This window comes from Aaosphaeria arxii, assembly GCF_010015735.1.
Source record: "Aaosphaeria arxii CBS 175.79 unplaced genomic scaffold BU24scaffold_2, whole genome shotgun sequence".
In the NCBI taxonomy this organism is placed as follows: Eukaryota; Fungi; Ascomycota; class Dothideomycetes; order Pleosporales; genus Aaosphaeria; species Aaosphaeria arxii.
Genome location: NW_022983475.1, coordinates 4,276,007 through 4,304,006, shown reverse-complemented (window position 1 = coordinate 4,304,006; position 28,000 = coordinate 4,276,007). Strand labels below are relative to the sequence as shown.

The window sequence follows — 28,000 nt, the reverse complement described above, 5'->3', positions numbered from 1 at the left end:
GTACATGCAATTCATTTGGTATATTCAGTCAGCCACAGGCGGCATTGGAAAAAACCATGTAATCCCGCAACCGATAACGCCACCCTTGATCATCTTCCAGTCCCATCGTGCACAGGAGCAACGCTTGGGGTACGTTGCTCAACAATGTACCCAAGCAATCCGAACAGCACGAGGTAGGAGACACTCAGCACCAGCAATCCCGTCATGATCATGATATCCTGCCCAAAACCCCAAACCATATTGATGCCCATGTTCACGCTGAAGAACATAATACATGAAATTCCGCTTTTGAACGCCGTGATAATGCTGATACAAGACCTGAAAGGTCGGAAAAGGAAATGCGACACCATTGTAATCATGCCTCGCTCATGCAAACTGCAACCGGTTAACTGACCGTTTAGCATGAGCCTTACAAGGGGTGGTGGAGTTGTGTTGAGCTGTCTGATGCAGACTCACTCACTCCCTGAGTTGTGCCTTGAGGCCGGCAACCTCCCGTTTCAGCCTTGCGTTCTCCTTCCGCAAGCGTGCTGCCTCCTCCTCGCTGGCCTTCATCCTGCGATCGACTTCCTCGTTACCCTTGCCTTTGCGCACGGCACGCTCTACCTTCTCAAGCTCCTCGTTGAAACGGGCGTATAGTGCCTCATTCTCAGCATTCATATCGCGGTACAGCTGGTCGAGATGCTTGGCACGAGCTTCCGAGACTTGAAGGGAAGAAGTGACATCGTTAGAGATTGTGGTAGACCGGAGTTGCAAAGCATCCAACGTTGTCTTTAGGTGCTTCTCTAGGTTCGCAATGCGTGACTCGAGGCTTCTGTTAGATCCAGAAGCTGATGCAGACGGCGGGGCAGAAGTCTGGGTTGTGAGTCGAGGAACGCTACGCGCAGAAAGCTCATGGCCGATAGCACTGAGCTCGCTCTGTAGATCCTTCGATGCCGTCTCAACATCACGCTGCTGGGTCTGCAGGCGTTCCCTTAGTTTCTGGGGCGATTGCATCTTCAGTCTCTTAGGTGGACTGGCAGATGCACCTGCTTTGGTAGGCGACCGGGGTGTTGAGGGCGGTATCTTGACGGTGTTACCAGATGTAGGGCGCTCTGATAACCCAGACCCCGTGGGCTTGAGTATTGGAATGCCCGTCACCGACTCAGTTCGTTTCTTAGTAGGGCTATACGACTTGATCGTCACCTCGTCCGGCTTGACCATCTTTTCAGGGCTAGTAACTGACTTGGGTCGAACAGTGGGACGGTCGAGAGCGACGGCTGGGGAGTTCTCCTTGCGAATGGGCGAACCCAATCGCAGCATTGGGGATCCAAGTCTCGAGGTTGGGGTGGGAATGGACGAATGCTTGACTGGTGACGGAGTATTGCGAGAAGGCGTATGGGGTGAAGCGCTAGATTGTCGTGCATTGACCTGCGAAGAGTCTGCCCGACGAGGTGTCTGAGGGGACCAGGTGGGTGTGTGATCGGCAGTCTGCAAAGTCTTTAGATCACTGAGAGAAGAACGACGTTTCTTGCGGGGAGGTCCATTCGACGGTACCTCTCCAATAACACCCAAAGTTCCCAAAAACGACCTGCCATGTGGGCTAGGCTGACCTTCGAAAGGAAAGGCGCCTAGGACTGTCGGGCGGTCGCGGGACGATGGTCGTTTCGGCGAGAGACGTAGGTTCATGTCTGTGGAGTTGGAACGACCCAGAGAAGCAGGTCCCGCTTTTGAGATGCTAGATGGCTGGTTGTCCATGCCATGATCATTCTTGCTCAGAGAGCGCCACAGCGAACCAACCTTGGACGTACTCTCAGACTTGCTGTTCTCCCTCGTTAGAGTAGACAGGCCAAATCGTTTCCTCAAGGAAGTATTCGAGTTGATGGATCCAGCTGCGGCAGAGCGAGTCTTCGAATCGACCGATCCAAAGTTTGGAGTATTGACGCCGCTTGTCTGTGGCGCGAACAGAGCATCGTTGTCTTGGATCAAGCGATCGATCAAAGATATGAATCCCGCGGCATCGCCGTCCGGGACAAGCATTTCAGCGAAAGCTGCTGTCAGAATGCCTCGGTCGCCATCATTACTTGTGCCGTCAAGCAGGTCAGCCAAAAGTTTGATGATCGCTCGTATAGAGCGTTGATTCTGAGGAGCCATCTCGTTCAAGGTAGTACGGAAGAACTCTTCAAATTCTCCCGGGTACATGCTGTCAGATTTGTGCTGTAGGGACACAAGCGTGGGTAGAGAGACCACTGGACCCATCTTCTCTCGCCAGGCAATCTTCAAGAACTTCTCAAAGGCGGCAAACAGAACGTCAACGGAAGAATGGGCGGCTGTATCGATGTTTGAAGGATTCTCTAGAAGCGAATTGTACACCTCGTTGACCAAAAGCTCATCTGCGATGACTCTAGCTCGAACAGACCTGCCAACAATGTTGCCCTTGCGAGCATGTATTGCCAAAAGAAGTGTGGCCATTGTCTCTTCGAGCTTTGACAATGAGTCCGTTGGTGTAGCAGCCGCATTGAATGAAACAGACTTGCTTGAAGACGTAGGCCGCGAGAGCTCGCCATCCCTACTATGTGTCCTCGTGGGTGCTGGCTGGAGTGGAGGTGCCATTCGGGAGATGTCTCCCAGAGATGGTGGATTGCGTTGAAGCCTGCGAGACCCTCCATCTCTGCCTACGCTTGCGCCGAAAAGACTGGACAGCATCTTGACGGGCGAATGTGGCCGGCTCTTACTGTCTTGTCGCTCGTCCATGTCCTCAATCTCTAGGCGAAGAGCCTTAAGTATTTGTGAGTTCTTGAAAAGGTACGCTTCAGAGAGGGAAGGATTCCTTATGTTGTTCCGCAGCTGAAAGTAATTTGCCAATCTCTTCGTTATCACCGGCTGGAACTCTACGCTCGTGAGCTTGTCCCTGGCATTGTAGTCATTCGCACCCCTGGTTTCGATGAGGAAAAGACCGTCCTGGAGAACAGAGATGGAGATCGTCATCTCAATGCCATTGTCATGCACTTGGAGGGGCTCGGGCATTTTCGATGGTTCTACGAGGATCTGGACTTTCGCGGGTTCTCTACGACCCTCGACGGTGTTTCCAGCAAGATCCTCAGACACGGCAGAGAAGAGATTCAGGTCGCCAGGAGCACTCCGTACTTCCCATTTGTAGCTCTCCCTCTCATCCTCTGGGTACCGGCCCTCCACCCTAGCCTTGACGATTTCTTCCACACATCTATGCACCTTGCCTTCGTATGGACCCTGCAGGCATAACATGCGGATGCCAATGTTTTGTCGATCCCGGCTTCTGGGTCGTCCTGGCTGACTCGAGGTTGGCGTAGGAGATATCAATTGAAGGATGTTGCCATCTGAATGCTCGCTGAGGGAGACATCGCAAAGCTTCAATTGTTGGTGGAAGATGAGCTCCGCAGAAGAAGAAATTGATTCGCCAAATTTGGGGGTATCGAGATCACTCATGACGCTTCGTGCAGTCACCGTCGATCCATTAGGTTTATGCAACAAAACCAGATGGCTCGTAAAGAGGAGCATAATGCCCGAGGTGGTTCCTGGACCACTCAGATCACCGTGGTATGGTGGGGAGAGTTCGACGAAGTCGATTGCAGTGATCAAGCGGCCTGGTGGATGGAACGACGGCGGCCATGAGAATACCATCTTGCGCAGACGGTCAAAGACCTTGATCTGCTGCGCACTGGGTCCATCCCTTGAACATATCTCAGATATGATATCCCTGGCCTTGAGGAAAACCTTGATAGCTGGATGCCGAACAGGGAGCTGCTTTACGATATTGTCGATGTAAAGATTGTATCGCGGAAGACGCTGCACTGGTTCAATCAGTAGTGATGTGAGCCGCTGCTCCCCGGTTTCGTGAATTCTCTTGGAGAAACTGGAGCCAGTGTCTTTCATGAAGACTTTCAAAAATTGCGAAAAGTCTCCATGGGCACTGATATAGTCGGTGTAACAATCTTCAAATTGGGGAAACCACTCCAGCAGAGCCTTGCCCACGGCTAGGGCACCGGTGACATCTGGCGGGTCTTTCTGTCCACGCAACGGGGCGACGAATATGTCATCATTGGCGTTCTCAATATCTTGGATGGCGTCATTCTCTGTTTCTTCGAGGACGTTGCGAATGGCCTCTAGAAAACCATGGTTGACTTCAAGGATCTTGTCAAGACTGGGAGGGAAAAGGCCTTGCAGAGCTTGTTCGGTCGGACTCGTGCTGCTTGGGTTCCTCGCTTTTGCCTTCTGCCGGAAATCGACCGCCACATTATGAATCAGATCATCGATTTTGCTAACGTAGTTCTCCTCAGTATCCAGTAACTCGCACATCTCGCGCCGGAGGTTTTCCTTGTTCTTCCTTGAGAATGACTGTGATCGGTTGAGAGCAGTTGGTTTGGAAGGTGCGCGCCGCAACTTTGATGTAGGTAGAAAAGCTGCTTCCCCGAACAACTTGATGACGGGAGCATATGCGCCATAACGCTGTTGGAGGATGTCGTCTTCTGCTTCGTCAAACTGCGCGGATTCCCGAATCTCCAACTTTTGCATGGTGCCTTGAGGAAGAACAATGTCCACGTCCAACCAAGATAATGTCTGCTCACCAAGAGCATGCCGAACATCCACTATGATATCTCCAACATTCTCCACTTTGACCATGCGCGCGGCAACCATGGCTGCGTGTGCTTCCGAGAATAGAGTGGGCGCGGAGGGCAACCGCGCCATAGTGCCGTATTGTTTCTCCCAAACATCTTTTATGGGCTCTGGAAGTTCGACAAAGTATTTGAACAGACTGAAGGCGAGGCCTCGACAGATCTCGTCACCTTGCTCCTCGCGAGGCAGGCAGGTGACGGCGGAATAGAAGGGTGCAGTTGGCGATATGATCAGACGGGCAAAATTCTGTAGGCCTGCAGGGGTGAAGATGTGCGCCTGGATGCGCGAATGCGTGGCGTGCGTCGAAGTCGACGTTGGGCCGTAGAAGATCAACACCGGAGAGTTGGACAAGAACTCATCGGTGGTATAGAAAAGAGAGAGGTCGCCGGGGGACAGAGCCGCTGGCTCTGGATTTATAAGGACCATGATTGAGGGTATCGAGCGCGTGTGAAGGAGTGACGGAGTTGGACAAGTAAATTAGGTATGTAGGTTGGTAAGGTTGGTGGGAACAGGTCGTCGAGGCCGTTCAGAACATGGCGCGCACAAAGCGAATGACAATAGTGAGCGAATACTCGTTAAGGCGCCATGCGAGTAGGCGGAGGGAAATCGTGGAGGAAGCGAAGAGCGAGGTGGAGGAGGGGATGAAAAGGTGGACGCGGTGGTGGTGGTAGTGTTGAGGTGGTTGTTGTTGTTGTTGTTGTGATGGTGAAATTGTTGCGGGCGGAGTAAGTACAGCGAGAGCTGTCGTGGAAGTGTAAACAAACGGGAAGGAGAGCAGCAACTGCGACCACAACCACGACCTGCATGCACTAATTAGGTGGTGTACTTGAGACAAGATGCACAGCAGCAAGTAGTGCACAGCGATTAGTCGTTGAACAGGAATCAGAAGATGCAAAACCCAGATGCGCTGCAACGGTCAGGTCCTGTTTTCTGCGGCCAAGCGCAGGTCGAATTGGAGGGCTTACGACGGTGCCACCAATAGCGACAAGTGCGACAACGATAGACGGGGGGTTCCCAGTAATACCATCATGTCGTGTTCTATCTTTGGGATCAGCCAATTCTTCGATGCCTTCCCGAAGGTATGTATGTTGATTAGATAGAGATTTGGTTCTACTCCTTGCATTTCAGTTCCAATCAATTGACGCGCGTAATTCCTCCTTACACAATGTATACCTAGGCAGAGTATCATGGTAAATAGTTGGTGACGCGGGCGCGCTTGCGGAGGCGGAGGCGGAAGAGCGACGAGGGACCTGGCGCCGATCTCCCTCAAATCTCGACAATCTCAACCCCTCACAAAACAACAAAACAACAAACAACGCGAATATCTCCGTACATGGGAAAACACCAACCCATAAACTTACATACACACGCGCACACCAAACACGTACTACATAGACCCAGCTCGCATGGCAACCCAGCGAGACGAGGGCGCCGTCCCTTTTGCAATTTCCCACGAGCTTCAACAATTCCGTCTGCTCGAGCTGCCACCAGAAATTGTTGAGCTTATAGACTCTCCCGACCCGCCCCAGTACGTCCCTATTCAGCTATTTCCTGCTCTTCGTTCCCTTTCTTCTTCGGTGCACATTACCTAGGCTAACTTCCTACGCGTGTGGCTTTAGACTCTGCATCAAGTCGCAGGTACCGCCCTCCGATCCGAATGCGCCAAACGCGAAAGCAGCGTATGCAGTGCTCTGCACCCCCAACAAGACCTTCCAACTGAGACAGGTCCAGACGTCCAATTCCGTCTTCATCACCCAGCCCACCGCCCTTGCACCCCCTCCCGACCATGGCAACGACATACCGGTCCCTACCACCCAGGCAATTGCGTCATGCACTACAACCCTAGAGCTGCATCCCGTTGCTGTTTCTCCTGCGTCAACGCTGGAGGAACTGTTGCCCATATACGACATCGTGGATGGAGAGGTCGACGCAATTGGCAATGCAGGTACCAAGGCTAGCATCCTCGAACACATCCCACTCTCGGAGGGACAGTTCGATCAGGGCTGGATCGAGGTTTTGGCTTTCGAGGTCGGCGGTCATTCTTACAGACCGACCGCAAACACTACCACACAAGTCTGGAAATCAGTCGTCGCTGCTGCGCTTGCGGAAGGTGTGAAACTTGACACACAGTTCTTGACCCAGGACATTGCGAAGTTGGTGGCAGAAGAGGGATTCCCAGGGGACCTGGCTGCTACCATCTGCAAACATCTATCAACCGCTGAGCAAGGCCTCAACGGACCATGGTCATGTCTCGATCAAGGCAAGACGGTGCGATTTGTGGGAACGAAGTTGCTCCAGGCACGAGGCGGATCTTCCAGCTACTCACTCCTGGATTTCCTCGAGACATGGAAGGAGAACCTCCCTCAGGCATGGCACTCGGACGTCAAATTAAGCTCGATCGAAGGCGCGTACGACCAGCCCACTACAAGCACAATCACAGCAAAAGGAGCAGCACTCCCAGCAGCACAGGCCGAGAAACCAGGCACGAAAGCATCAGCCCGCAAATGGCACGAGAAGTTCGGAAAGATGCGAAAGCGATGAAGCATGGAAAACAGTCTGGGTATATTCATTCTAACGCACGATACCGCGTATGCCTAACTTCCCTCCTCTCACATCGGCATCCTCCTCATCTCCTCCAACGACCAATACTTCCGCATATTCTCCGCACCCAACTGCGCCACCTCATCATCAAGATGCTGCCACAGCACCTCCCCAAACCCCTCCATAATCTCCTTCAACTCCCCCAACCTTAACTCGCTCTCCCCACTCTGACACTTCAACAAATACTCCTCCAGCCGATCCAACCCCTTGTGGATCTGCTTATGCTGCGTCAGGAGCTCCAACTCCTTGCGGAACGCAGGCATCTTCTTCGCCAGCACGGGGAATATGTGCTTCTCCTCGATCGTGTGGTGCATGGTGAGATGCTGGCACAGCTGCAGGCCCATTCCGATGAACTGCCGCATCGAGAGGTTCTTGGGCCGCTTGTTGGTCTCGCACGCGGTCATCAGCGTCGTCCAGGTCGCGCGGAAGTGGTTGTGGAAGTAGTCCATGTGCTCGGCCATGTGGTTGTATGCGCGGAAGTCCGCTGGAGAGAGTTTGGGGAGCGGTTGCTCTTGGGATTCTGGGGGTGTCGATGCTGTTGGTGTTGTGTGGGGTTTGTCTGGCTGTTCGTTTTCTGCGGCGGCAGAAGAAGGACAGTGGGGAGGTGTGGAGGCCATGGTCGTCAATGTCCTGAACGTCGTACTTGAATATGGCGATGGTGGCTTTCGATTTTCAACCGTAGATGCTGGGCGCGTAATGATGCTGGAAGAATATCGCACTGGCACAAAGCCCTTTCGAATCAAAGACCTCGAAATCAGAGTTCTTCTTCCCAGCAAAAACTTCATAAGCAACCGAATGACCCTATCCCTCGTCCCTCAATATCCAATAAAAAGTCTAGGGTCTTGCAATATCAAGACCAATCACCCCAATATAGTTTTCCTACACCCAAAGAGTTTTCAAAGACCAAAAGTGAAAAACCAATCCAACTTTGAGCCCCTCTTTTCTCATATGCCTTTCTACCCTCAAATATAAATACTCAAACAAATAAGAAGTACAATCTCTCGTACAAAAACAAGTCTCGCCCTCGTTCGAATCGCTCGACCTTTCGTAAGCACAAGGGAAGAAAGTATGCGGTGACAAAGCAGATATCCTCGGAACGGGAGTGGCAGTATTTGTTCGGATGTTTAGGGTGGGAGGATCCGATTGGGTGTGACAAATGCTGGACTGGTGGTGGTGGTGGTGGTGGTGGTATGAGGACTTCGCCGGGAGGGATGGGATAGGGGGAGATTGTGTCATGGCTGGTTTGTGTGATGTACCTCACTAATCGATGATATGAGCTTTTAGAGTATTAGATCAAGAGATAATGCAATCAAGAAATTCAGTTCTTTCCAGAGAGGTGCTTCGATGGTGAATTCTAAGGTTCCTTGTCTCATGTGCTTTTTTACACTTCAAAATTCTGATACACCTACTCGAAGTACACAATGCAGACATGAACCTAAATGGGAACGATACCAAAGTTGTTTGACGAAACTAACAAGGTTCCATTGGGGATTGATTGTAAGATGAGCTGTTAGATTGTGGATGTATGTATATAATTTGAGTTATACTAAGATCGAAGCCTCGATGGAGCGAGTCGACTACAACAACGCTTAACCCAAGCTCCTCCAACAAAAGAAAGACGTTGCGTAGTCTAGAAACTCCTTCATCCACAAAGCCCGTTCAATCCTCCCTCTCCTTCGCATCCTCGATCGCCCTCTTCCAACTCGTCATCTTACAATACGCGCCCTCTATCCCCGCAATCAACCACGCCCCCGTCACACACCCCGTCCAGAGCCCTGCAAGCCCTAGATCCGGCTTTCCGAAGCACAAGAACAGACTCAACGGCACCGCGACGACGTAGTAGACAAACAAATTGACGTACCCGCCGACGGCCTGGCGACCCAGACCACGCAGGATGCTGTTGGCGAGCGAGGTAAACGCGTCGGCGAGCTGGAAGATAGCGATGGCGGGCATGACGCTGACGGCGATGGCGATGACCTCCGGGTCTTCGGTGAAGAAGCGGGGGAGGGAGTGCCGGGCGAGGACGACGATGCCCGCGTTGAGGAGCCCGATGCAGAAGAAGACGAGGACGTAGGTGCGGGTGGCGATGCGGGCGGCTCTGAGGGAGGAGGCGCCGACGAGGTTGCCGAGGCGCGTGGATACGGCGACGGAGACGGAGAATGGGATGTGCCACATTACGTTCGAGATGGTCATGCAGAGGCTCTGGGCCGCGAGGTGCGCGGTCGAGATGTGGGTTACGGAGAAGGTGAGGATGTCGTAGGTTAGCCATTCGGCTTCGACCATGATGATGCCGGCTGCGGAGAGCTTGGCCATAGGGCCCCAGTTTGAGAAGGCTTCGCGGGAGAAGCCGTTCCAGCAGTCGAGGGCTTCCGGGGCGACGAAGATGATGTAGATGTAAAGGAAAATGGGAAGGAGTGTGTTGGAGACGACGGTAGCGCACGCGGCGCCAGTCAGACCCCAGTCAAGTGCGAAGACGAAAACGTAATTGAACAGCATGTTCAGCGGTGCGCTGAGGACGAGTACGAATAGACTCGCGTTGAAGAGACCCTGGGCCTGGACGAAGCGTTTGCCGGCCTCGAAGATGGCATATCCGGGACAACTGGCAAGGAGGATCCTTAGATATTTGCCAGCCATGAGGGCGAGATGGCGCTCAGGGACCATGGCACTGAGAATGACTCCAGAATTGAACCAGATGGCGCCAATGAATAGGGTGACCGTGAGCATGAAGACAATCATCCGCTGGAAGTGGAGGCCGACAAGATCTTTCCTGCCAGAACCGTATGCTTGGGCGCATAATGTGTCGAGGGAGCTGGCGAGGCCTTCGTACAGAGCATATCCAGTGATGTTAGCAGTCATAGTAGCCAGAGAGACTGCTCCCAGCTCGTCGGTGCCAATGTGGCCAGCGACGAATATGGTGACCTTGAAAATGTAAGTAGCTGCTATGAAGTTGAAGTTTATCGATACAACATACCAGGCTGAAGCTATACTGCACATGATGTTAGCATGATTTCTGTTTAGAGATGCAAAACAAAACTTACCTGGAGCAGATACGTTATTGTGCATGGGACCGAATACTTGAAAAGCAATCTGGCTTCCTTTCCCATGGTCGTCACAAGTCCACCTCCAGCTTCATCCCCGATAGTCTCGAGGCCGGCTCCGTCAACAGCGGTGCCATAGCCATTGGTCTTGACCGTGTGGTCGTGGGGAGAGAGCAGGGGTTCAGCGAGCCAAGGCTCACGATGCTCTTCGTCCTCATCCATCACCAACAGCGCCCGAAGGGTACAACGAGTAGCAATCAGGCAATGGCAAATGGACGGTATGTCGAAGGGAAAGAAAATAAGACTCGGAGGTCAAAAGAGACTGCACTTTGCACTTGCACGATGCGGAACCGTGTTAACCTAGCGGTGTGGGCCCCTCGGGCATTAGCTCTTTTTCTTCAGATCTGCGGTGGCGCAACGGAAGACCAATTGCTGCTCCTTCAATCATCATGTACTCATGCAGGGTAAGAGTGTACTCGTACAGCATCTCACCAATTGAAAATTGCCTCTTCAGCCCATTGTAATCACGGCATGCTGCAATACTGCCTCATCAATGGCCGTTGCAAGCCATATTCGACGTGATAGTATACTAGCAGAAAAAAGGTATCGATACGAGCTAGGACCGCCCGTGTCGCAACTTCTTGTCGCCACTCTGGAGCGCATCTCACATCGCGCACAGTGGGAGGTCACTGTAACATTTTTCGTACTCGGACTTGGTTCGCGTTCGTTATAATATTTCGGCACTTGGCCGACTTGATGGATTGGATGGAATTAAATTGGATTGGGTGGATTTGTTGCACTCGACTTCAGCCCTATCACGCTAACCTCCCTGTCGAACATCGTCGAAAATCTTCAGGGACTACTTCCCATCACTGAGTAAAGGCCTTTTAGCGAGTGATGAGATGCAATTATCTTTTGTATTTAATATTAAGCATCATAAGTACTTGTTTTGACACACACACGAAATTCCAGACTTAACATCACGGCGTTAACACATTACAAGAATCCAAGCAGTGAGATATGCCTTGATACCAATTATCTTCAATGCCATGTCCATGAAGAAAAAGCAAAAACCGATGGGCAATTCTCATTATGCTTCTCCAAGCAGAAATACGCTATGTTTAGCAAACGTGTAGAAAATTCTCAAAATGCCATTCAAAACCAGAATATGCCGCAGACGCACCCACAATGTAGAAACAAGATTCATAACCCTCATCACTAAGTTCTTTGACCCCGAAACCCCTGAGCCTCAACATCCCCTGCCCTCCTCCGCCTCGCCCTCCGTGCCCTACTGCACCGACACTTAAACAAGCCATCAAAGCATCCTGCGCAGCATCCGCACCTGCGATAGCATGACCTAAATCAACACACAGTCAGCTCAGCCTCCTCGATTGCAAGAGGTGAATACTTACGTGAACCAGCCAAATGCCCACACCATGAAGACACCGAGGAAGAGTACGGCGCAAAAGGCGATCATGATGGCCCACCAGGGAAGGGTGTCGTATTCGAGAGTAGCGGGCTCCCATGCTTTGGGGATCATGTCTTCGGAGAGGACGCGAGGGACGACATAGGGGTTCTGGATGATGGGCATGGTGGATGATGATGTTGTGGTGATGGTTTTGAGTTGATGTGGTGGATTGGGGTTGTTGGGTGTCTGAAGTCGACAGGTGTTGGGAGCTGGTAGATTCTGCTCGATTGACAGTGTTGGTATTGATTTTTGATAGTTTGAGACCTGGAGGCTGATATCGTAGATTTTTGCGTTGTGGGTAGGATTTGAAGCGTGGTGGAAGGTTTGTAGAGATGGACGCTACACGAGCGACGATTAGGTGGAAGTCCAGGTTATATAGTGTCCTTTGCCTTGCCGATGGATATGGAAAGGTTGGCTGTGGACAGATTGTGGGTTATTGTATTGGGATATCAACCATGGAACCACCTTAAGTTATACCCAACAGAACGATCCAACCCAGTTGAACGGAAGTTGGTAACCACTTGGACAGCAATGAGGATGCAGTAGAATCAACGTTGTAGCTTCGTGTTGCCATCGAGGCAGATGTTCTATTTCTTCTAGTTGGACTGAATCTAAGTATAATCGAAAAGACGAAGGAGTTTGCTTAACCAAGATTGAACTCGTCCGCCTGACCTGCGTGCCGCATGAACTTTTCTCGTGCCCGCACCGCCTTGCGCATCTTTGCTGCATCTTCGCTGGGGTCCACTTGCTCAATCTCTGCTTTACCACCCGACTTGTCGTTCCCGTCCTTGGTGGCACCTCTCATCCTGGGCGTGGCACCCTTCGCGCTATCTCTTCCAGCACCTGTCCTCAAACCGGGAACCTTCATACCACTTGGACGTTCGCGAAGTGCAAATGCCTTTGCGAGATGTCCAAGATGTAGCTGCTTGATATCGAAATAACCTCTTTCGGCAGCAACATGGGTTGCGTAGGCCCTGACGTGACTTTGGTACGCTCGCCGTGCGCTCTCCATTCGTGCGGGAGACGCAAGGGCCCAGCGCTCGACGGCAAGTTGGAGATCCGTAGCCTTGTCCATGAAAGCGTTCTTGTCTTTCGTCACACCAGAAGTGATGAGGCCCTTCTTCAAGATCTCGTTCGCATCCTGGCGTCCAATGTGAATACCTGCCTCGCCATCTTTTCTGTCGCTCTTGAGTATATCAACATAGCCTTCCTCGCAACCTGGCATTAAAAAGATGGTAGCACGTCCGTCCCGTCCAGCACGAGCGGTACGGCCAATTCTGTGAAGATGGTCCTCTCGGGCAAAAGCAGGGTCGAATTCTATTACTAGATCCACATTAGGAAGATCGAGTCCACGGGAGGCAACGTCCGTAGCTAATAATAGAGCAGGCTCTTTGTTTTTGGTAAAGTGTTGCAAAGTCGATGTTCGGAGCGATTGTTGTAGTGAACCATGGAGTCGGTAAGCTGAGACGGAATGCGTCTTTGGCGAAAGGAGAGACGACTCGGTATGAGTAACGTCAAGCTTTGTTGGGTCTGACTCAATGACAGCCTTGCCGTTCTTAGCTTTCTTCTGTGATGCTTCATCGGATGCTTTCTCGTCGGTCGCCTCCGGCTTCTGTGCGTCGGCGCCCTCAAAGAACTTTTCCAGCTCGCTCGTGAGGATGCTGAAATGGAAGTCTACAGAGTCTGCGCAAGAGAAGAACACGATAGCTTTCATGATCGAACCCTTGCGAGCAAACGCTCGTTTAAGAAAGCTGATGAGAGAAACCAAACGGAGCTTAGGCGCAACTACGGCGTACGACTGCTTCAACTGGGCGGGTGCAAAGAATCCTTCCTCTCTAGCGACCTCTGTACCATCCAGGTCCTTGGGGTCTGCTCGGATATGAACAGCATCCTTCAAACTGATCTGCCCGAGGCGTTCGACATCCATCTTCATCGTGGCAGAACAGAGAATGGTAGTCCTCTTATTGGGAAGTCCAGGTATCGCGGCGTCTCCTTCCTTTTTGGCACGTAATCTCAAGTTTAGATTACCGATGATCTTCTGAATCTCCTCCTCAAAACCTAGCTCCATCAAGCGGTCACCTTCGTCCAATACAAGCCATCTTACGTTGCTCACGTCTAGCGCCTCTGTGTGTTCAAGATGATCTGCGAGCCTACCAGGCGTGGCGACCAAGATATTGATACCTTTTCTTAACCTTGCTTTTTCAGACTTCTTCTTCTCTCCTCCAATGACTGTTCCCGCAACGAGCCAATGCGCACATCCGAGCACCTTTTCCAAAACCGTAGCAATTTGTTTACTCAGTTCACGAGTCGGTGCGAGAATAATTGCAAAAAGTCCGGAATTTCTTTGAACAGCTTCATCCACCTTCCTCTTCTTCATGTTTGCAGATATCTCAATCAGACGTTGCACTATCGGCAAGAGATATGCCAATGTCTTTCCGGAACCTGTTTCGGCTTGTATGAATGCATCCGAGTCATCTTTCACCAGTTGTGCTATGGCTGCCTTCTGAATAGCTGTAGGAGCCTTCATCTCCATCTTATTGAGGAGATGGGTTGCAAGGGAGGGTGATATACCTAGAGATGTGAAAGTTTCAAGCTCGCTCGATAGCGGCGCATTCGAAGGTTCGACGTGTTCATCGTTCGCGGATTGATCTTTGGGTAGAGATTCGGTCGTCGATGTGGGGTTGAACGAGAACAGCGAGGAAATGATCTGTTTTCCACCTTTAGGTCCTGAACTCTTCTCTCCTGTACTCTTTGTGACATTGGGGTTTGATTGCGGTCTGAATTCTTCCTGCTCCGTGTTGTCTCGAGCGGCAGCAGGTTTGAACTCGCCGCTGACGCGCGGTCGCTTTGGTAGTCTTTCTGTTGGTCGTTCGGGCTCGGGGCTGTTTGACTTTTGCTTTGGCCGTTCGCCCAGCTTTGTACGATTCGGATTCGAAGTCGTCTTATTCGTAGGCTTTTCTCCGTTCAGACGTCCTGTTGCCCTGTCATGCCAATGCCCTGCGGCTCTCTTTGCGGATTGTCGGTCCTTCCAACTCCCACCCTTGAACTTTGGTTTATTGAGAAACCCAGTTTCAGGGATGGAAAAGTTCAAAAGCATGCCATCGTCGGCCATTTTCCTCCTATATACTGTGGAAAACTCGTGTGTTGTCTGGGTTCGGTGGTCTTTGCAGTTGCGAAAGTCCGCGCCAAAATTCTAGAATGAAACTTTTTGGTGGAGACCCTCCCTCTTGGTCCGTGCTGTATTATCAGATCGGCCTCGGTACGTGCCGTCGTGAGGATAACTCCCGCGTTGTTTAGAGTCCAACAGAAGGTATTTCTTGCTCAGCTCGAGAGCAATGGCTTCGATTTACTCTTCTCACGGACATCACATTCAGGACCCATAGTTCCATCGTTTTTTCCATCTCCCCGCATCTCTCCGCGACCTCAACTAACTCAGCGGGACGCACATTCCCCGCAACAACACGCTCACCATGGCGGGCACTTTGCGGGTTCTGACCGGTAAATAGGACAGTGAGATTTGCCATTGAACACCGACACTGACGTTTCCTAAGGCTCGTGTCTTAGTAGAGCTCTCCCACGCGCATCGTACAGGATTCCAGTCCGCAATGTCGTCTCTGGCGCACACCTTCGACCGTTGTCTACCTCCACCCAGATCTTCCACGATGTAGCGCCTCTTCGAAAGTACCGAAAGGACCTTCTCCTCAACAAACGGACAGTCGGACTTGTGCCGACTATGGGCGCATTGCATAACGGACATCTCTCCCTTATCCGTCAGGCAGCAGCAGAGAACACAGACGTCTTCGTCACCGTCTATGTTAATCCTACACAATTTGGTCTCAATGAAGATTTGGCATCCTACCCCAAGACATGGGAGGCCGATATGCAGATGCTTGGTGTTTTGGATCAAGAGCTAGCATCTGCAGGTAAAGGCAGAGTTACAGCTGTCTTTGCGCCATCGACGAAGACTATGTATCCCATATTACCACCCGATAGCAGCATTCCTGGCAAAGGCTCCTTCGTAGAGATGCGACCATTAGGTCAGCTTCTTGAAGGAGCATCCCGACCAGTTTTCTTCCGAGGTGTAGCTACAGTATGCCTGAAGCTATTCAATATATGCACACCCGACCGAGTCTATTTTGGGCAGAAAGACATACAACAAACTGTTGTTATCAGGCGTCTTGTTAAGGACTTTCATCTTGATACGGAGGTGAGAATTTGCCCTACAGCTAGGGAAAAGGACGGTCTGGCGCTATCTTCCCGGAATGTGTATCTTGGTACTCGCCGCCGTAATGTTGGTATAGTTTTGAATCAGTCTTTGCGCAAGGCGGAGGCGCAATACAAGGCCGGGAAACGGAGTAGAGGTGATATACTTTGGCCGGCAAATGATCACGCCGACAAAACTCTTTTTGAGCAGGATGCGCTATTGTCGAGTGAGCGAGCGAGATTCGAAGTCGACTACATTAGTCTTGCTGACCCTGACACTATGGAGGAGATCGAGGAAGTTGACGCAACCCGTGGGGCTATTCTTAGTGGAGCAGTGAAGATGTTGCCTCTCGAAGAGCCTCAAGAAGGCGAAGAGCTGGGCGTTGGAGGTGGACAGATACCAGTGCGCCTGATTGATAACATCGTTCTTGAGCCGGCCTTATAGATACTCTCAAAATTCTCCAACAATATATCACGACAGGATCAGATTTTCTAATATACGAATCACTTATGACAAAGATAGACCTTCTCTGTGCTCGGGTAGACTACTTGGAACGCCATCCCCAAGGGTTTCTTACTGAATAACGTTAAGATAATCCGCCCATTTTAGCCTTCCCACCTCTTTGGTCCAGGCATCTGATATTTAAGCAATCCACTCAATGGCCATTCATATATTCTTTGCTCGACCATGATGCCTCTATCATTCAGATCATATGCACCAGGGAATTTCACCAACGGCTCCGGCACACCACCACCAGGCCCCAACACATCTACCTGCGCACAAGCAATGTAAAACTGCGTACTGTTGTAGCTCGGACGCACATACAAATGCTCGACCCGTAGCAGATATTTCCCTGGTGGCGTCCGCCTCGGTATCGTGAAATTCATGCCAGTCTGATCGCGGGTAATCCAGGTCGTGTCATCCTTAGGTCCGAACTCCGCGATCTTGAACCAATCTCCATCGCCCTCATAGTCGTCTAGATTGTCGACTGTCGATTTTGACATGTATGCCATACCGGGGCCGTTGTGGTAGATTATGTACGGTTCTAATGGCTCGTCTGCACTGCGCCCAATGACGAAACCGACTTCTGAACCGGCAACTACGGTCGCTGTCTGTGTTCCCGGACCTGACGTCGCTGCGCCGCGACCACATCGGAGGTTGGGCGAGGATATGTCATAGTAAGGCATGTATTGATCGGATACAGTGGGACTGTCAGCAGCAATACCCTCAGTGATGTTACTATCGAGTGCTCAGCTAAGGGACTTTGAATACATTCCACTTAAGGCTACGAGCTCCTTTACCGAACGAATTGCCATTGCTCTGTTACTGTATCATTGAACATAAAGCGGCTGAAGACATCTGAGAGCTTCTTTAGTACACGAGTAGCACGCTGGGATTTTGTGGGCGGCCCTACAATGACACTGTACCAAGCCTGTTCCATAAGAGACAAGGAAAGTCAACGACAGAGCTAGGTTTCTCATATTTTCGCGCAGTAAGAACGAATGCAGAACGTAAAGGGAAAGAAAGCCAAGAATAAAATAGAATCCAACCAGGATTTTCTGGTAATCCTGGCGTTTAAGAACCTGCAACACATACCAATCATTGACGGTTATTGTGGACGGCATTGATTGAGTACGCTTTTTTAACCGGTGATAAATTCAATCACTGGATTGATTACGAGTACTCACTGAGATTACAAATGAGCCAACAGATCTTCGAGCATTAACAGAAGTTATATATTCTAGATAAGCGTCACGCACCACTTCTGGAATAGGATCGTATGTAGTTCTAGATCTCAATCAGTTGACCCCTGTCCTGTTAAAAAGCAGAGGTTAGAAACTGGAGATGAGTGCGATATAATCACTAACACTGAGTGAAACCCTTTCCCAAAAACGTGACTATATGATTCAATACTAACAATGGTCTAATTAATATTACAAATGGTGCTGAAATGCGCAAGAAAAATGAAACTATGGGCAGTCAATCTAGTAAGGAGGTAAAATGCAACCAATCCTTAAAGAAGGATCTATTCCTTCTTGTCAGCGCCGAGGTCATCAATAACTTCCTGCGCTGCACGTTTTCCTGCTGTAATGGCCCCCTCGAGATATCCCTTCCACTCATACGCTGTTTCACCTCCTCCAAAGTGCAGATTGCTGTATGGCTCTCTCAGAGCTGCTCCGTACTTGCGCAAGAGACCGGGACCCATGGAACTAGTAGGAGCGCCTTCAAGATACTCTTCCTTTGTCCACTCAACGTAGTTAAGCTCAAGGACATCACGAGCATTTTCAGCCAGTTCTTCTCCGACAAGAGTTGCCAAGTGCTCGACGATAGCATCTTCCTTCTCTTGCTGAGGAAGCTCATGCCACTCAGCTGCAATGTCACCAGAGACGAAGAAAGCCAAGCTGTACTGGGAGTCGGCAAGGTCCGATGTGTCCCAACCGAAGCAGATAGGTCCGACGAATGAAGTGAATTTGCCAACCAATCCTGCGTTGCGCCACCAAGGTTCCGAGTACGAAAGGATCAACTTGGCGTAAATACCAGGCTTGGTGCTGGAGACAAGAGTACCCTTCTCCTTTGGAAGAGGTGGATCGAATTCGATATCCTTGTACATGTTGGTTGGGATGGCAATGATGACTTTCTTCGTCTTGAACGCTTGGTCCGATTTGGTAGTAACGATCGAAGTATCGTCATCGCATGACTTGATGCTCTTGACTGGAGTACTGACGAGAACAGTGCCGTTCTCCATGGCGTTGACAAGGCTCGTTGCAATGGAAGTGGTTCCTGGAAGGACCTATTAGTTCCTCTGAAGCGGCCCGTTGGATTCGATAGGAGCTCACCTTTCTTGACCTTCAGTGACTGAGCACCATCCGCACCCTCGCTCAGGAGGCTGATGAGGCCGTTACCAGACTTCACATAATCCAAGAAGTAATGCGCGCCAACTTCTTCTGGGGCACGGCCAACGATAGAAGTTGTGATACCCGTTACTACGCCCTGGACATGAGGAAATTTCCACAAGCCATGCAGAGCGACCCAGTCGGCGAAGGAAACATCCTTCTTCTTTGGGAACTTATCAAAGTCGCGAATGTCAACCTCTTCAGCAGCTTCAGCAATGAGTGTGAGGACCTTTCCTTCGAGAACCGCCTCTATGGGGTCTTCGGACTGCAGTTGGTCAGTATCGTAGGGTAATTGCTGGTGAGTAAGAGATTCTTACATTCGATTGCGCACCTGGAGGCATCCTTGACAATTTTCCATCCACACCTTGAAAGACTGTATCGCCATCGGTAAACTGTTCCGCGGTTTCCAACCCGAATTGCTCTGTCAATGCAAAGACCTCTGGCTGCGTCCTGTTATTGATCCAAGTAGCACCTAACTCGATCACACCAGGTCCGCTTTTCCGTTGGAAAGATCGCGATCTCCCTCCAATTTGTTCTTTGGCCTCCAGCACTACAGTCTTGAGGCCGCTTTGTTGTAGGTTATACCCGGACATCAGTCCTGAAAATCCACCTCCTACAACAACAACGTCGACCTCAACTAGTGGTTTTGGAGTGGCAGCCCCATAGACCTGGGGTATCATAAGGAGTGACGCGATGCCGATAAGGCTTTTTGTCTTCGCGGAAATCATGATGGTAAATTGATTGTTGATATAATACGTTACAGTCTAAAGAAATAGGACGAGAGTGATTGTATGAGCTGGGTTGAGGTATTGATGTCAATTGAGTGAGTATAAGATATCCTTTATACTTCAAAGTTTCTCCAGCTGAATGACCATGATCCACTTCGATTAACACTCCAAGATGCTATGTACTACGCAATTCATGGTCGCCTTGCAATTTTCCCAAGCCGGTGAGGCTGTAATTCTCCATAATTACCTGGAGTCTCTATCCAAGATACTTGGTGAGCGCCTATGTGAAGAAACGCGGTTAGGTAGACGATGTGAATACGGAAGATGTAAAAAGATTATCAGTGTTCATCTCATCACGCTGTGCAGGATTCCAACCGCGCTCTGGAGGATCTTACCGCGCTGTGCATATCTGACTGCCATGCCTTGAGAAGTCCCAGCCACACTTGGCGATGATGTATCCACTGAACGCCTTGCTCCATTCCCGAATGGGACGCTTGGTCTTCGTCATTATTGGAAGCGCAATGCCAACCAAGAACCCAATTTCCTTGCTCGCCGTTATGTTTTGGCTGTAAACTAAACGGCTTTGCATGGTAAGCTGGAGTTCTTAAGATCAAAACATTCCGAGGGCAAATCTGTAGCCGCGCTCTACAGCATCACGCCCCGTCGATGATCCCTAGTCGCTCATCCAACCCTCAACGTCTGTTAGTGATTTAATCTTTACTAACATGCACCAAACGGCGAAGCCGCGCTTTTCCAGAACAAGAGCGGGATGTTTGACTTGCCGTTCAAGAAAGAAGAAATGTGATGAGGTCAAGCCACGATGCGCAGGCTGTCGACGCAATCAGTTGGCGTGCGAATGGCCTTCAGGAGTATCTAGTGACAAGGAAGCTACAGTCGTGGCTCGGAAGTTAACCAAAATCGAAGATGCAGATTCCCAAGCCCTAGTAACCATCTCTGCTCCGGTTTCAATCTCGAATATCGGATCTGAGCGTGCATGCGGACTCACTCCACAGTCGGGAACTCTCCTAAGTCATTACTTCAGGGAAACGGCTTCCTTTTTCGCAATGACACCCCTGAAAGACAATCCTTTCGTCACGGTCCTACTGCCGATTGGATATACTGACGATCTGCTTATGCATGGCTTGATGGCCTTGAGTGGATCCCACTTGACGTATAAGGAGCCCAATAATACTGCACTTGCAACCGCAACTCAACTTCACTATTCGAAACTACTCAGCGGGCTACGAGCCGAGTTTAGTAATCTCCGTGATGATGACTGGGAAGCTGCGGAAAGACTTTTGCGGGTATTGGTGGTCGTATGTCACTATGAGGTTAGCACTTCTGAACATTCCCTAGACGGAGCAGCACAGACCATTATCTTGTTGTTCACAATGAATCGTGCTAACACTAAAACTATCAGGCTCTCTCTGGTGATACACAAGGAGCAATCTTCAATCATCTCCGTGCCAGCAGGCACCTCATTCAGTCACTTCTTAGATCCAAATCGACGAAGCATGCCGTCAATTCAGATACCTTAGGATTCAGTCTGGAGCTGTATGCTCACCTTGTCACTTGCAACACAATCACCCCGCATGGAATTTCATCAGGGCGAGACCTACCGCTTGACAACTTCATCATGACGCCCGAAGAAATGAAACTCTTCCCAACCTTCGGCTCCATCTTCGCAGGCGGCCACGGCCTTTTCCAACTCGTCCCCGAAGTCAGCCTACTCGCATCCGAACGCCTGGCTGAAGAAGCCTCCGGAGTCCCTCGAGCCAGTGCATTGTTGCTGCGCACACATGACGAGTTACTCGACCGCATCACATGCTGGAAGATGCCTCCTCCTTCATCGCCAAAGGAAACCACCGAAGACTGGGAACACAGACGCCGTGCGGCTGAAGCCTTGCGCCAGGGCCTTTACATTTACCTCTCGACAGCGCTATGCGGTTCCCTCGTTTCCGACCCCGTCGTCATATGCGCGATACAAGACCACATAACCAAGTTGTTTGGCTTTGCAGCTCAACTCGTCGCCTCGCAGTACGTTGCTACTATGCTATGGCCTTTCGTGATTGCCGGCAGTTGTATGGCTAGGCCTGTCGAGCGCCAGGCGTTGCTTCGACATATGCGTAGTGGCTGGTTTAGTATGAGACATTTGGGGATCATAGGCGATACGCTCGAACTGCTATGGAATGATCCTGATCCTAGAGCATATGGTCCGTATGGACTTCATTTGATTATGGAGAAGCATGGAATCAGCTTGGGTATCGCTTGAAATGTGAAACTGTCACAGTAAAGATCTAATACCAGACCGCGGACATGAATCCAGAAACACGAATCGGGGTCTTACTGGTGGTCAAACCATGCATCTAACAACGTGTATGAGGTATTTCAGCAGAACTACTACACTGGTTATGAGAATCTTCTATGGATTGATAACATGCATAGTACATCACGTGACTACAATCTACACCCTCTCGTCACGATGTATCTCTCCCTAGATGTGCTTTATCCCATTTCTTTGGAATATCAATTCAAATGAACTTTGTTATACCATATCTAAATACCACATGTCAAATCAAACAACAACAACTCCGCTAGACGCTTGCACAAAAAGACCCCACCAAAGTCCAATTCCATTCCAATTCCGAGCCGAACATGATAGATAGGCTTTAGAATCTAATCTGATAATATAGAAGGTAATCACTCCCAAATAAAAACGTGACAAGAAGGTATAATTATCTATTAGCTACCAGCGATCAAAAAGCGCCTATCTTTTGTCATCATAGAAGCTCGGTAACTATCTACATATAATCGCTGTACACGCCCTACACTACATTACATCCAATGAATTCCCCCTATCCATTCACAAACCAACCATTTTGATATGACAACAATATCAACATCGCTAACGATAATCTAATCGAAGCTACAAAATCTCAGCCCCCAGAGTGGATGAGGTGAGGGGAAGTGGAGAGCGCCCACGTGATACAAAGGTGGCACTAAATTACGTTACATGATGCTTGTAGTACGTGACTAACGTACTTGTACAACTCAGCCTACTCGAAACAACAAACATACTCTCAAAACGCAATCACTCTCCTTCCCTCGAATGGGGTAGTTGTCTGAGAACTTGAGACGCTTATCTGTACCAGTCGAACCAAACAAATCCTAGAATTGATAACTTGGCTGGTCTGTAAGTGCCTCTTTAAGTACGAGTGGGATGATTTGCTGATGAGTTGGATATAGATATCAAGACTATCGACAGAACTACGCTACACCATACGGAATTGTGAAGCCTCGAAATATATCAGACCTGTGTGCTCTATCTACTGTCTGAAGTCAAACGACCTACCAAATCACATAGACCTCGTGCTTCACATCTCCTGAACAGCCACCACGCCCACCCATCCATCCCATCCATCACCAACCTCTTCTAACCACCAAACCCTCTTTCCCTCCCTCCACCATGGCAACCAACGATATCACCACCACCGGCATCCCCAGCACCACCAACCCCACCTCCGACGACCCAACCCTCTACCCCTACAACCTCGGCCCCTTCACCCGCCCCATCACCACCCCCTCCCCATCCGCCCAAACCTGGTTCAACAACGGCCTAACCTGGACCTACGCCTTCCACCACGAAGAATCCGCCCGATGCTTCCTCTCGGGCCTCACCCACGACCCCACCGCCCCAATGCTCTACTGGGGCCTCGCCTACACCCTGGGACCAAACTACAACAAACCCTGGGACATGTTCGACGACGCCGACCTTTCCCGCACCCTCAACCGGATCCGCGCCGCCATCACAGCCGCGAAGGACTACTCCGCTAACGCCACGGAGGTCGAGCGCGCGCTCATCGACGCCATCCAGCCGCGCGTCCCGGAGACGCTGGACGAGGAGTCGTATCGCGCGTGCAACGAGGCGTACGCGGCGGCCATGGCGGACGTGTACGCGAGGTTCCCTGGCGACTTGGACGTAGCGGCGCTGTACGCGGACGCGCTGATGAACATGTCGGCGTGGGACCTGTGGGATCTGCGGACGGGGAAGCCGACTCCGGGTGCGAGGTCGGAGGAAGCGAAGGCGGTGCTGGAGGCGGCGTTCGAGGGGGATAGGGAGGGCGCGATGGGGCATCCCGGGTTGTTGCATTTGTATGTGCATTTGATGGAGATGTCGAGGACGCCGGAGGCGGCGGTCGAGGCGGGGAATGCGCTGAGGGGGTTGTGTCCGGATGCGGGCCATTTGGTGCATATGCCGAGTCATTTGGATATTTTGGTGGGCGATTATAAGGCGGCGGTTAAGGCGAATGCGGATGCGATTGTCGCGGATGAGAAATTTGTGGCGAGGCATGGTGGGAGCAATTTTTATACGTTTTATAGGCTGCATGATTATCATTCGCTTATCTACGCGGCGATGTTTGCGGGGAAGTATGGGGTTTGTATGGAGTATGTGGAGGGGATGGAGAAGTCGGTGCCGGAGGAGTTGTTGAGGATTGAGAGTCCGCCGATGGCGGATTGGAGTGAATCGTGGGTTTCGGTGCGGGTTCATGTACTGGTGAGGTTCGGGAAGTGGGAGGAGTTGCTGAAGCTGGAGTTTCCTGAGGATAAGGAGTTGTACTCGGTCACGACGGCTATGTATCACTACGGCAAGGGCGTTGCGTATGCGGCTACGGGACGGGTGGACGAGGCACAGAAGGAAAGGGATCTCCTGTATGAGGCAGTGCCTCGTGTGCAGCCGAGCAGGATAGCAGGAGATTTTCCGAACAAGGCGGTGGTGGTGTTGGAGGTTGCGAAGGCGATGTTGGATGGGGAGTTGGAGTATCGAAGAGGAAACTACAGCGATGCTTTTAGGCACTTGGAGACAGCGATCGAGAGAGACGATGGGTTGGTTTATGCGGAGCCATGGCCTTGGATGCAGCCTGTGAGGCACGCTTATGGGGCTTTGTTGCTGGAGCAGGGAAGAGTGGAGGAGGCGGAGAGTGCTTTTAAAGCGGATCTAGGGTTTGATGATACGTTACCCAGGGCGAGACAGCATCCGAACAATGTGTGGGCGCTGCATGGATACTTGGAATGTCTGGAAAAGACAGGTAAAGAGGAGGAGGCAGGCAAGATACGGGAGCAGTTGGAAGCCGCTCAGTTGGAGGCGGATGAACCAGTTAAAGCGTCTTGTTTCTGTAGAACGGTCAGTAACTAAGTGTAGCATTCTGTATGAATTGACGATTGCAATTTCTTGATCCTTCGATTTCATATCTATGAATATCTTCAAGTTCCTGACTGTCGAGATTCTAAAGAGATTGCCTCTAATATCTCATCCAGCTTGAAGACATGACGTGTCTAAGTGAATCTTCTTACGTCCATTCATATCATCAAGCATCTCCATCATAGCAACCACTCAGACCTGGAAGTCATTCGTAGCACTGGGCCACTCTTGATCAAACAGCTTGTTCACTCGCTTGAGAATGCGTGTCCCACCCATCACCGCCTGATACTCATTTATGCGTTCTTCCGAACTCATCGCAACGAAGGCCTGTAGTCCGAAAACACTGAAAGACTCTGAGTAAGGGCTAGACTCAGTTGGGTGATGTTCGATCGTGAACTCAACTGGAACCCGCAATGACGCGAGGATGACTTGAGCAGCATAGGGGTTGAGACCAGCACGGCGGAGGAACAGTTCCCACTACGGTAGTGTTAGTCTAATTGATCCCCGAAGGGAGATATATGGAGCAATGTGACATACCAGAGTCTCATCTTGCAAAATCCTGATGTCGCCGATGTCCTTCGATCCATGAGGTAGACCTCGACCCGCCATTTCTATCACGATCTGATGTGCAAGTGCGGCATCTCCACCGGGTACATATACCACTGAAATGGTAGCTTGCAGCTTGGACGTGAACTTCTCGAGACCCGCCACTGCCTCCTGGTCACGCGCATCGTTGAGTCGGATTGAAGCTTGCATCTCTGCATCACGACGAAGGCCTTCGCTGACCAAGACAACAAGTCGCTCGTATCGATTTTGCAGATGGATCACTCTTTCCAGCAAAGGTGGTCTTCCTACTTGGCCTGGAAGAGTCCGTTGTTTTACTTGCTGTAGATTTGTGACAATTAATCCAGTCGATGGGGATAGTATCAGATCTGCCTCCTTTGAGGGGCTAAATGGTGAGTTAAAGTCTCGTTCAATAAATTCAGCCTCTGCATATTTCTTTTCGACCTCTCGTAGCAGTGAGCGTTGTTGTAGAAATGCAGAGGAAATTATAAAAGAACACGGTAAAAGCACTTCCGGTAGGGTTGGGAGCTCGAGAACCTTTGCCTTCTCTTCCGCATGGGAGCGGATAGAGTCTTGAGCATGTGAATGATATAACATATTGGTTGAATCTCTTTGAGAGTTGGAATTTGGGCGAGTAAAGACAGCATTTCCGGGCTCAACGAAACTGGGCTCGTCCTCCGTGCCTTTTTGCGGGGCTGGCTGCTCTATTTGTTGTTTGAACTTCTTCATGGCCGCGGAAACGCTGAGCATACCCCCGAACATAAGGCTGCTGTCCCTCTCTTTCTTCTTCTGGTCTAACTCCACCGAATTGGCAGGCTGTTGATGCACTGTCAGAACAGGCTCACGCGTATCAGCACTCGGTTTCTCGATTGCCTGTGTGGCATGCTCGTGGCCCATTCCCGCTTTCTTCTTGACTTCGAGTCTACCGATCTCCTCTTCCATCTCGAGTTTACGCTTTCTAATCAGTGCATCAATGTCCGTCGGCTCCTCAACGTCCCCGAGATCGATTCCTTCTTCATCTTCTTCGACCTCCAGCAATCTGAGACCATCTCGCTTCCACAGATCAGTAGAACTGTTCGCGATTTCATTTTCCGATGGCTTGGCGATCAGCTTCTCAACGACTTCTTCCCCGTGTAGTGATTCAGCAAGGTTGAAGGAAGGCGTGTTTAAAGGGAATGGAATCCACTCAAGAAACCTTTCCATTGCCGACACGCCATTCCATAAGGCATGTACCTTGAACTCTTCGCGCTTGATACGGAACAGATATCTCCTCTGGGCATCCAGCTCCGTATCACCTGGTCTGCGTTCATCATCCTTCAAGCGGGAGAACTCGTCCCACGGAGCTAATGGAAGTGTGGAGTCAATCTTGGGAACATCCACCCTCTTCGTCGTATCGGCATCAGATAGTTTCTCGTTGTTCAGCCTTCGGTTTGCCTCTTCTGCCTGAGCCTTGAAGAAAACCGAAAAGCTCTCGTCCGAGCCAATGACACTGTCGCCAGACTCGTACTTTGAAGGGAGCTCGGGTATGTACTCGTGCAGCAACTCTGGGAACGATACCGATTTCATCTTCTTCATTGGGGAATTGGAGAATATGGGCGGAGTGAGGGGACATTCAACTTTGAGGTCTTCTGCTTTGCGCTTGGATGATGGCGAGTCGACAGTATCTGCAACTGACTTCATTGCGTCCAAGTCAACGAGAGAGTCATCGCGGATACTGTCATGGACGATTTCTGCGAGGAAATCGTTCGTCTCCGAGTCCGGTACCAATGCATCCGCTTTTAGCACATCTTGCTCCAATACCATCAACTCCGCAGCCGTAGATCCAGACCCATCAGACAACAACTCCAAATGATTCCCCGGCGACGAAGGAACATACGGCGATAAAGGCGGCGAAACAGGCAACAAAGGAGGCGTAATCGGCACCAACGCCGGATTCTTCCCTCGTCAGCACAATCCCCTCATCATCTACACTATTCCTCCTTACTTACCTTCTTAAACCCAATCTCTCGAGCAATAACCCTCTCCCGATCCCCATCCGTAACCCCATCCCTCACGGCCTCCTGCAGAAACATCAAGTCCTCCCTCGTCACGGATAACTTCTCACCGCCGACCCGACGCCGCGCAGCGTGAACATACTTCTCATACCACGATGGCCATTCGAGCCCCTCGTCACATTCGACGTCGACGGGCTCGAGGGGGATGTTGAGGTTCGTTAGGAGCGGCAAGGCTACGCTTCCGAAGTGGAGGAGATCGAGCTCGTTGTCGGAGCGTAGGAGTGGGAGTTCTTGTTTCAGGGCTCGTGCGCGTTTTCTAGTGTTTGATTTAGAGTCGGTGAGGTGTATTGGGCTGTTAGGATTGGTTTGGATGTCGTGGAAGGAGCGGAGGAGGAGTGCGGCTTCTTTGGTGAGGTGGAGTCGCTCTTTGAGGATTGCGTTGAGGGTCTGTTGAGTGAATGGGAGGTCTGAGATGTTATCGTTGGCAGTGAGGGTGTGGATGGAATTGAGGCTATTGCGGGCGAGGAGCGGTTCGGTGGTGTAGTCTTTGCATAGGCCGTGGAATCGTGCGTACTCTAGTACGGTCGGCTCGCTATTGACAGACTCCATTATGGACTGTCAGTTAGAGAATAATAGGTTAATTGAATCAATTAGAATTAGAGGGCAGGGAAGTTAGAATA

At 50.8% G+C, this 28,000-nt stretch overlaps 12 protein-coding genes across 12 annotated transcripts; 4 read left to right on the top strand and 8 right to left on the bottom strand.

Moving 5' to 3' along the window:
• Positions 1–4: 4 nt before the first annotated feature.
• BU24DRAFT_419634 (uncharacterized protein) lies at positions 5–5,492 on the bottom strand. Its single transcript, XM_033527266.1, has one exon. It carries the CDS (start codon positions 5,053–5,055, stop codon positions 457–459), a length of 4,599 nt encoding a protein of 1,532 aa, XP_033388386.1. The 5' UTR covers positions 5,056–5,492; the 3' UTR covers positions 5–456.
• Positions 5,493–6,035: 543 nt separating this feature from the next.
• On the top strand, positions 6,036–7,170 carry BU24DRAFT_431621 (sister chromatid cohesion protein-like protein Dcc1; the record flags this gene model as incomplete). The annotated part of the gene is made up of 2 exons (XM_033529879.1): positions 6,036–6,157; positions 6,249–7,170. The coding sequence occupies 2 exons, from the start codon at positions 6,036–6,038 to the stop codon at positions 7,168–7,170; spliced, it is 1,044 nt and encodes a 347-aa protein (XP_033388385.1).
• Positions 7,171–7,238: 68 nt separating this feature from the next.
• On the bottom strand, positions 7,239–7,847 carry BU24DRAFT_459660 (uncharacterized protein; the record flags this gene model as incomplete). The annotated part of the gene is made up of 1 exon (XM_033531744.1): positions 7,239–7,847. One exon carries the CDS (start codon positions 7,845–7,847, stop codon positions 7,239–7,241), a length of 609 nt encoding a protein of 202 aa, XP_033388384.1.
• An 880-nt stretch (positions 7,848–8,727) lies between these two features.
• BU24DRAFT_365847 (MATE efflux family protein) lies at positions 8,728–10,929 on the bottom strand. Its single transcript, XM_033524287.1, has 3 exons — positions 10,269–10,929; positions 10,202–10,216; positions 8,728–10,149 (listed from the first exon to the last, which is right to left on the bottom strand). The coding sequence occupies exons 1-3, from the start codon at positions 10,488–10,490 to the stop codon at positions 8,890–8,892; spliced, it is 1,497 nt and encodes a 498-aa protein (XP_033388383.1). The 5' UTR covers positions 10,491–10,929; the 3' UTR covers positions 8,728–8,889.
• A 557-nt stretch (positions 10,930–11,486) lies between these two features.
• BU24DRAFT_448405 (uncharacterized protein) lies at positions 11,487–12,204 on the bottom strand (the record flags this gene model as incomplete). The annotated part of the gene is made up of 2 exons (XM_033530884.1): positions 11,681–12,204; positions 11,487–11,625 (listed from the first exon to the last, which is right to left on the bottom strand). The coding sequence occupies exons 1-2, from the start codon at positions 11,857–11,859 to the stop codon at positions 11,487–11,489; spliced, it is 318 nt and encodes a 105-aa protein (XP_033388382.1). The 5' UTR covers positions 11,860–12,204.
• A 92-nt stretch (positions 12,205–12,296) lies between these two features.
• On the bottom strand, positions 12,297–14,906 carry BU24DRAFT_419631 (DEAD-domain-containing protein). The gene has a single exon (XM_033527265.1). The coding sequence runs from the start codon at positions 14,846–14,848 to the stop codon at positions 12,380–12,382; it is 2,469 nt and encodes an 822-aa protein (XP_033388381.1). The 5' UTR covers positions 14,849–14,906; the 3' UTR covers positions 12,297–12,379.
• Positions 14,907–15,027: 121 nt separating this feature from the next.
• Positions 15,028–16,478, top strand: BU24DRAFT_387253 (Nucleotidylyl transferase). The gene is made up of 2 exons (XM_033524960.1): positions 15,028–15,234; positions 15,288–16,478. The coding sequence occupies exons 1-2, from the start codon at positions 15,207–15,209 to the stop codon at positions 16,382–16,384; spliced, it is 1,125 nt and encodes a 374-aa protein (XP_033388380.1). The 5' UTR covers positions 15,028–15,206; the 3' UTR covers positions 16,385–16,478.
• A 67-nt stretch (positions 16,479–16,545) lies between these two features.
• On the bottom strand, positions 16,546–17,381 carry BU24DRAFT_459655 (lytic polysaccharide monooxygenase; the record flags this gene model as incomplete). The annotated part of the gene is made up of 2 exons (XM_033531743.1): positions 16,546–17,179; positions 17,242–17,381. The coding sequence occupies 2 exons, from the start codon at positions 17,379–17,381 to the stop codon at positions 16,546–16,548; spliced, it is 774 nt and encodes a 257-aa protein (XP_033388379.1).
• Positions 17,382–17,966: 585 nt separating this feature from the next.
• BU24DRAFT_439913 (amine oxidase) lies at positions 17,967–19,514 on the bottom strand (the record flags this gene model as incomplete). Its single annotated transcript, XM_033530338.1, has 3 exons — positions 17,967–18,721; positions 18,778–19,099; positions 19,152–19,514. The coding sequence occupies 3 exons, from the start codon at positions 19,512–19,514 to the stop codon at positions 17,967–17,969; spliced, it is 1,440 nt and encodes a 479-aa protein (XP_033388378.1).
• Positions 19,515–20,134: 620 nt separating this feature from the next.
• BU24DRAFT_419629 (uncharacterized protein) lies at positions 20,135–22,258 on the top strand. The gene is made up of 2 exons (XM_033527264.1): positions 20,135–20,893; positions 20,983–22,258. Exons 1-2 carry the CDS (start codon positions 20,288–20,290, stop codon positions 21,832–21,834), a joined length of 1,458 nt encoding a protein of 485 aa, XP_033388377.1. The 5' UTR covers positions 20,135–20,287; the 3' UTR covers positions 21,835–22,258.
• Positions 22,259–22,746: 488 nt separating this feature from the next.
• On the top strand, positions 22,747–24,812 carry BU24DRAFT_132550 (uncharacterized protein). The gene is made up of 2 exons (XM_033521033.1): positions 22,747–22,751; positions 22,809–24,812. Exon 2 carries the CDS (start codon positions 23,029–23,031, stop codon positions 24,754–24,756), a length of 1,728 nt encoding a protein of 575 aa, XP_033388376.1. The 5' UTR covers positions 22,747–22,751; positions 22,809–23,028; the 3' UTR covers positions 24,757–24,812.
• A 142-nt stretch (positions 24,813–24,954) lies between these two features.
• On the bottom strand, positions 24,955–27,996 carry BU24DRAFT_387248 (uncharacterized protein; the record flags this gene model as incomplete). The annotated part of the gene is made up of 4 exons (XM_033524959.1): positions 27,315–27,996; positions 25,969–27,075; positions 25,300–25,770; positions 24,955–25,239 (listed from the first exon to the last, which is right to left on the bottom strand). Exons 1-4 carry the CDS (start codon positions 27,927–27,929, stop codon positions 24,955–24,957), a joined length of 2,478 nt encoding a protein of 825 aa, XP_033388375.1. The 5' UTR covers positions 27,930–27,996.
• Between the last annotated feature and the right edge of the window lie 4 nt (positions 27,997–28,000).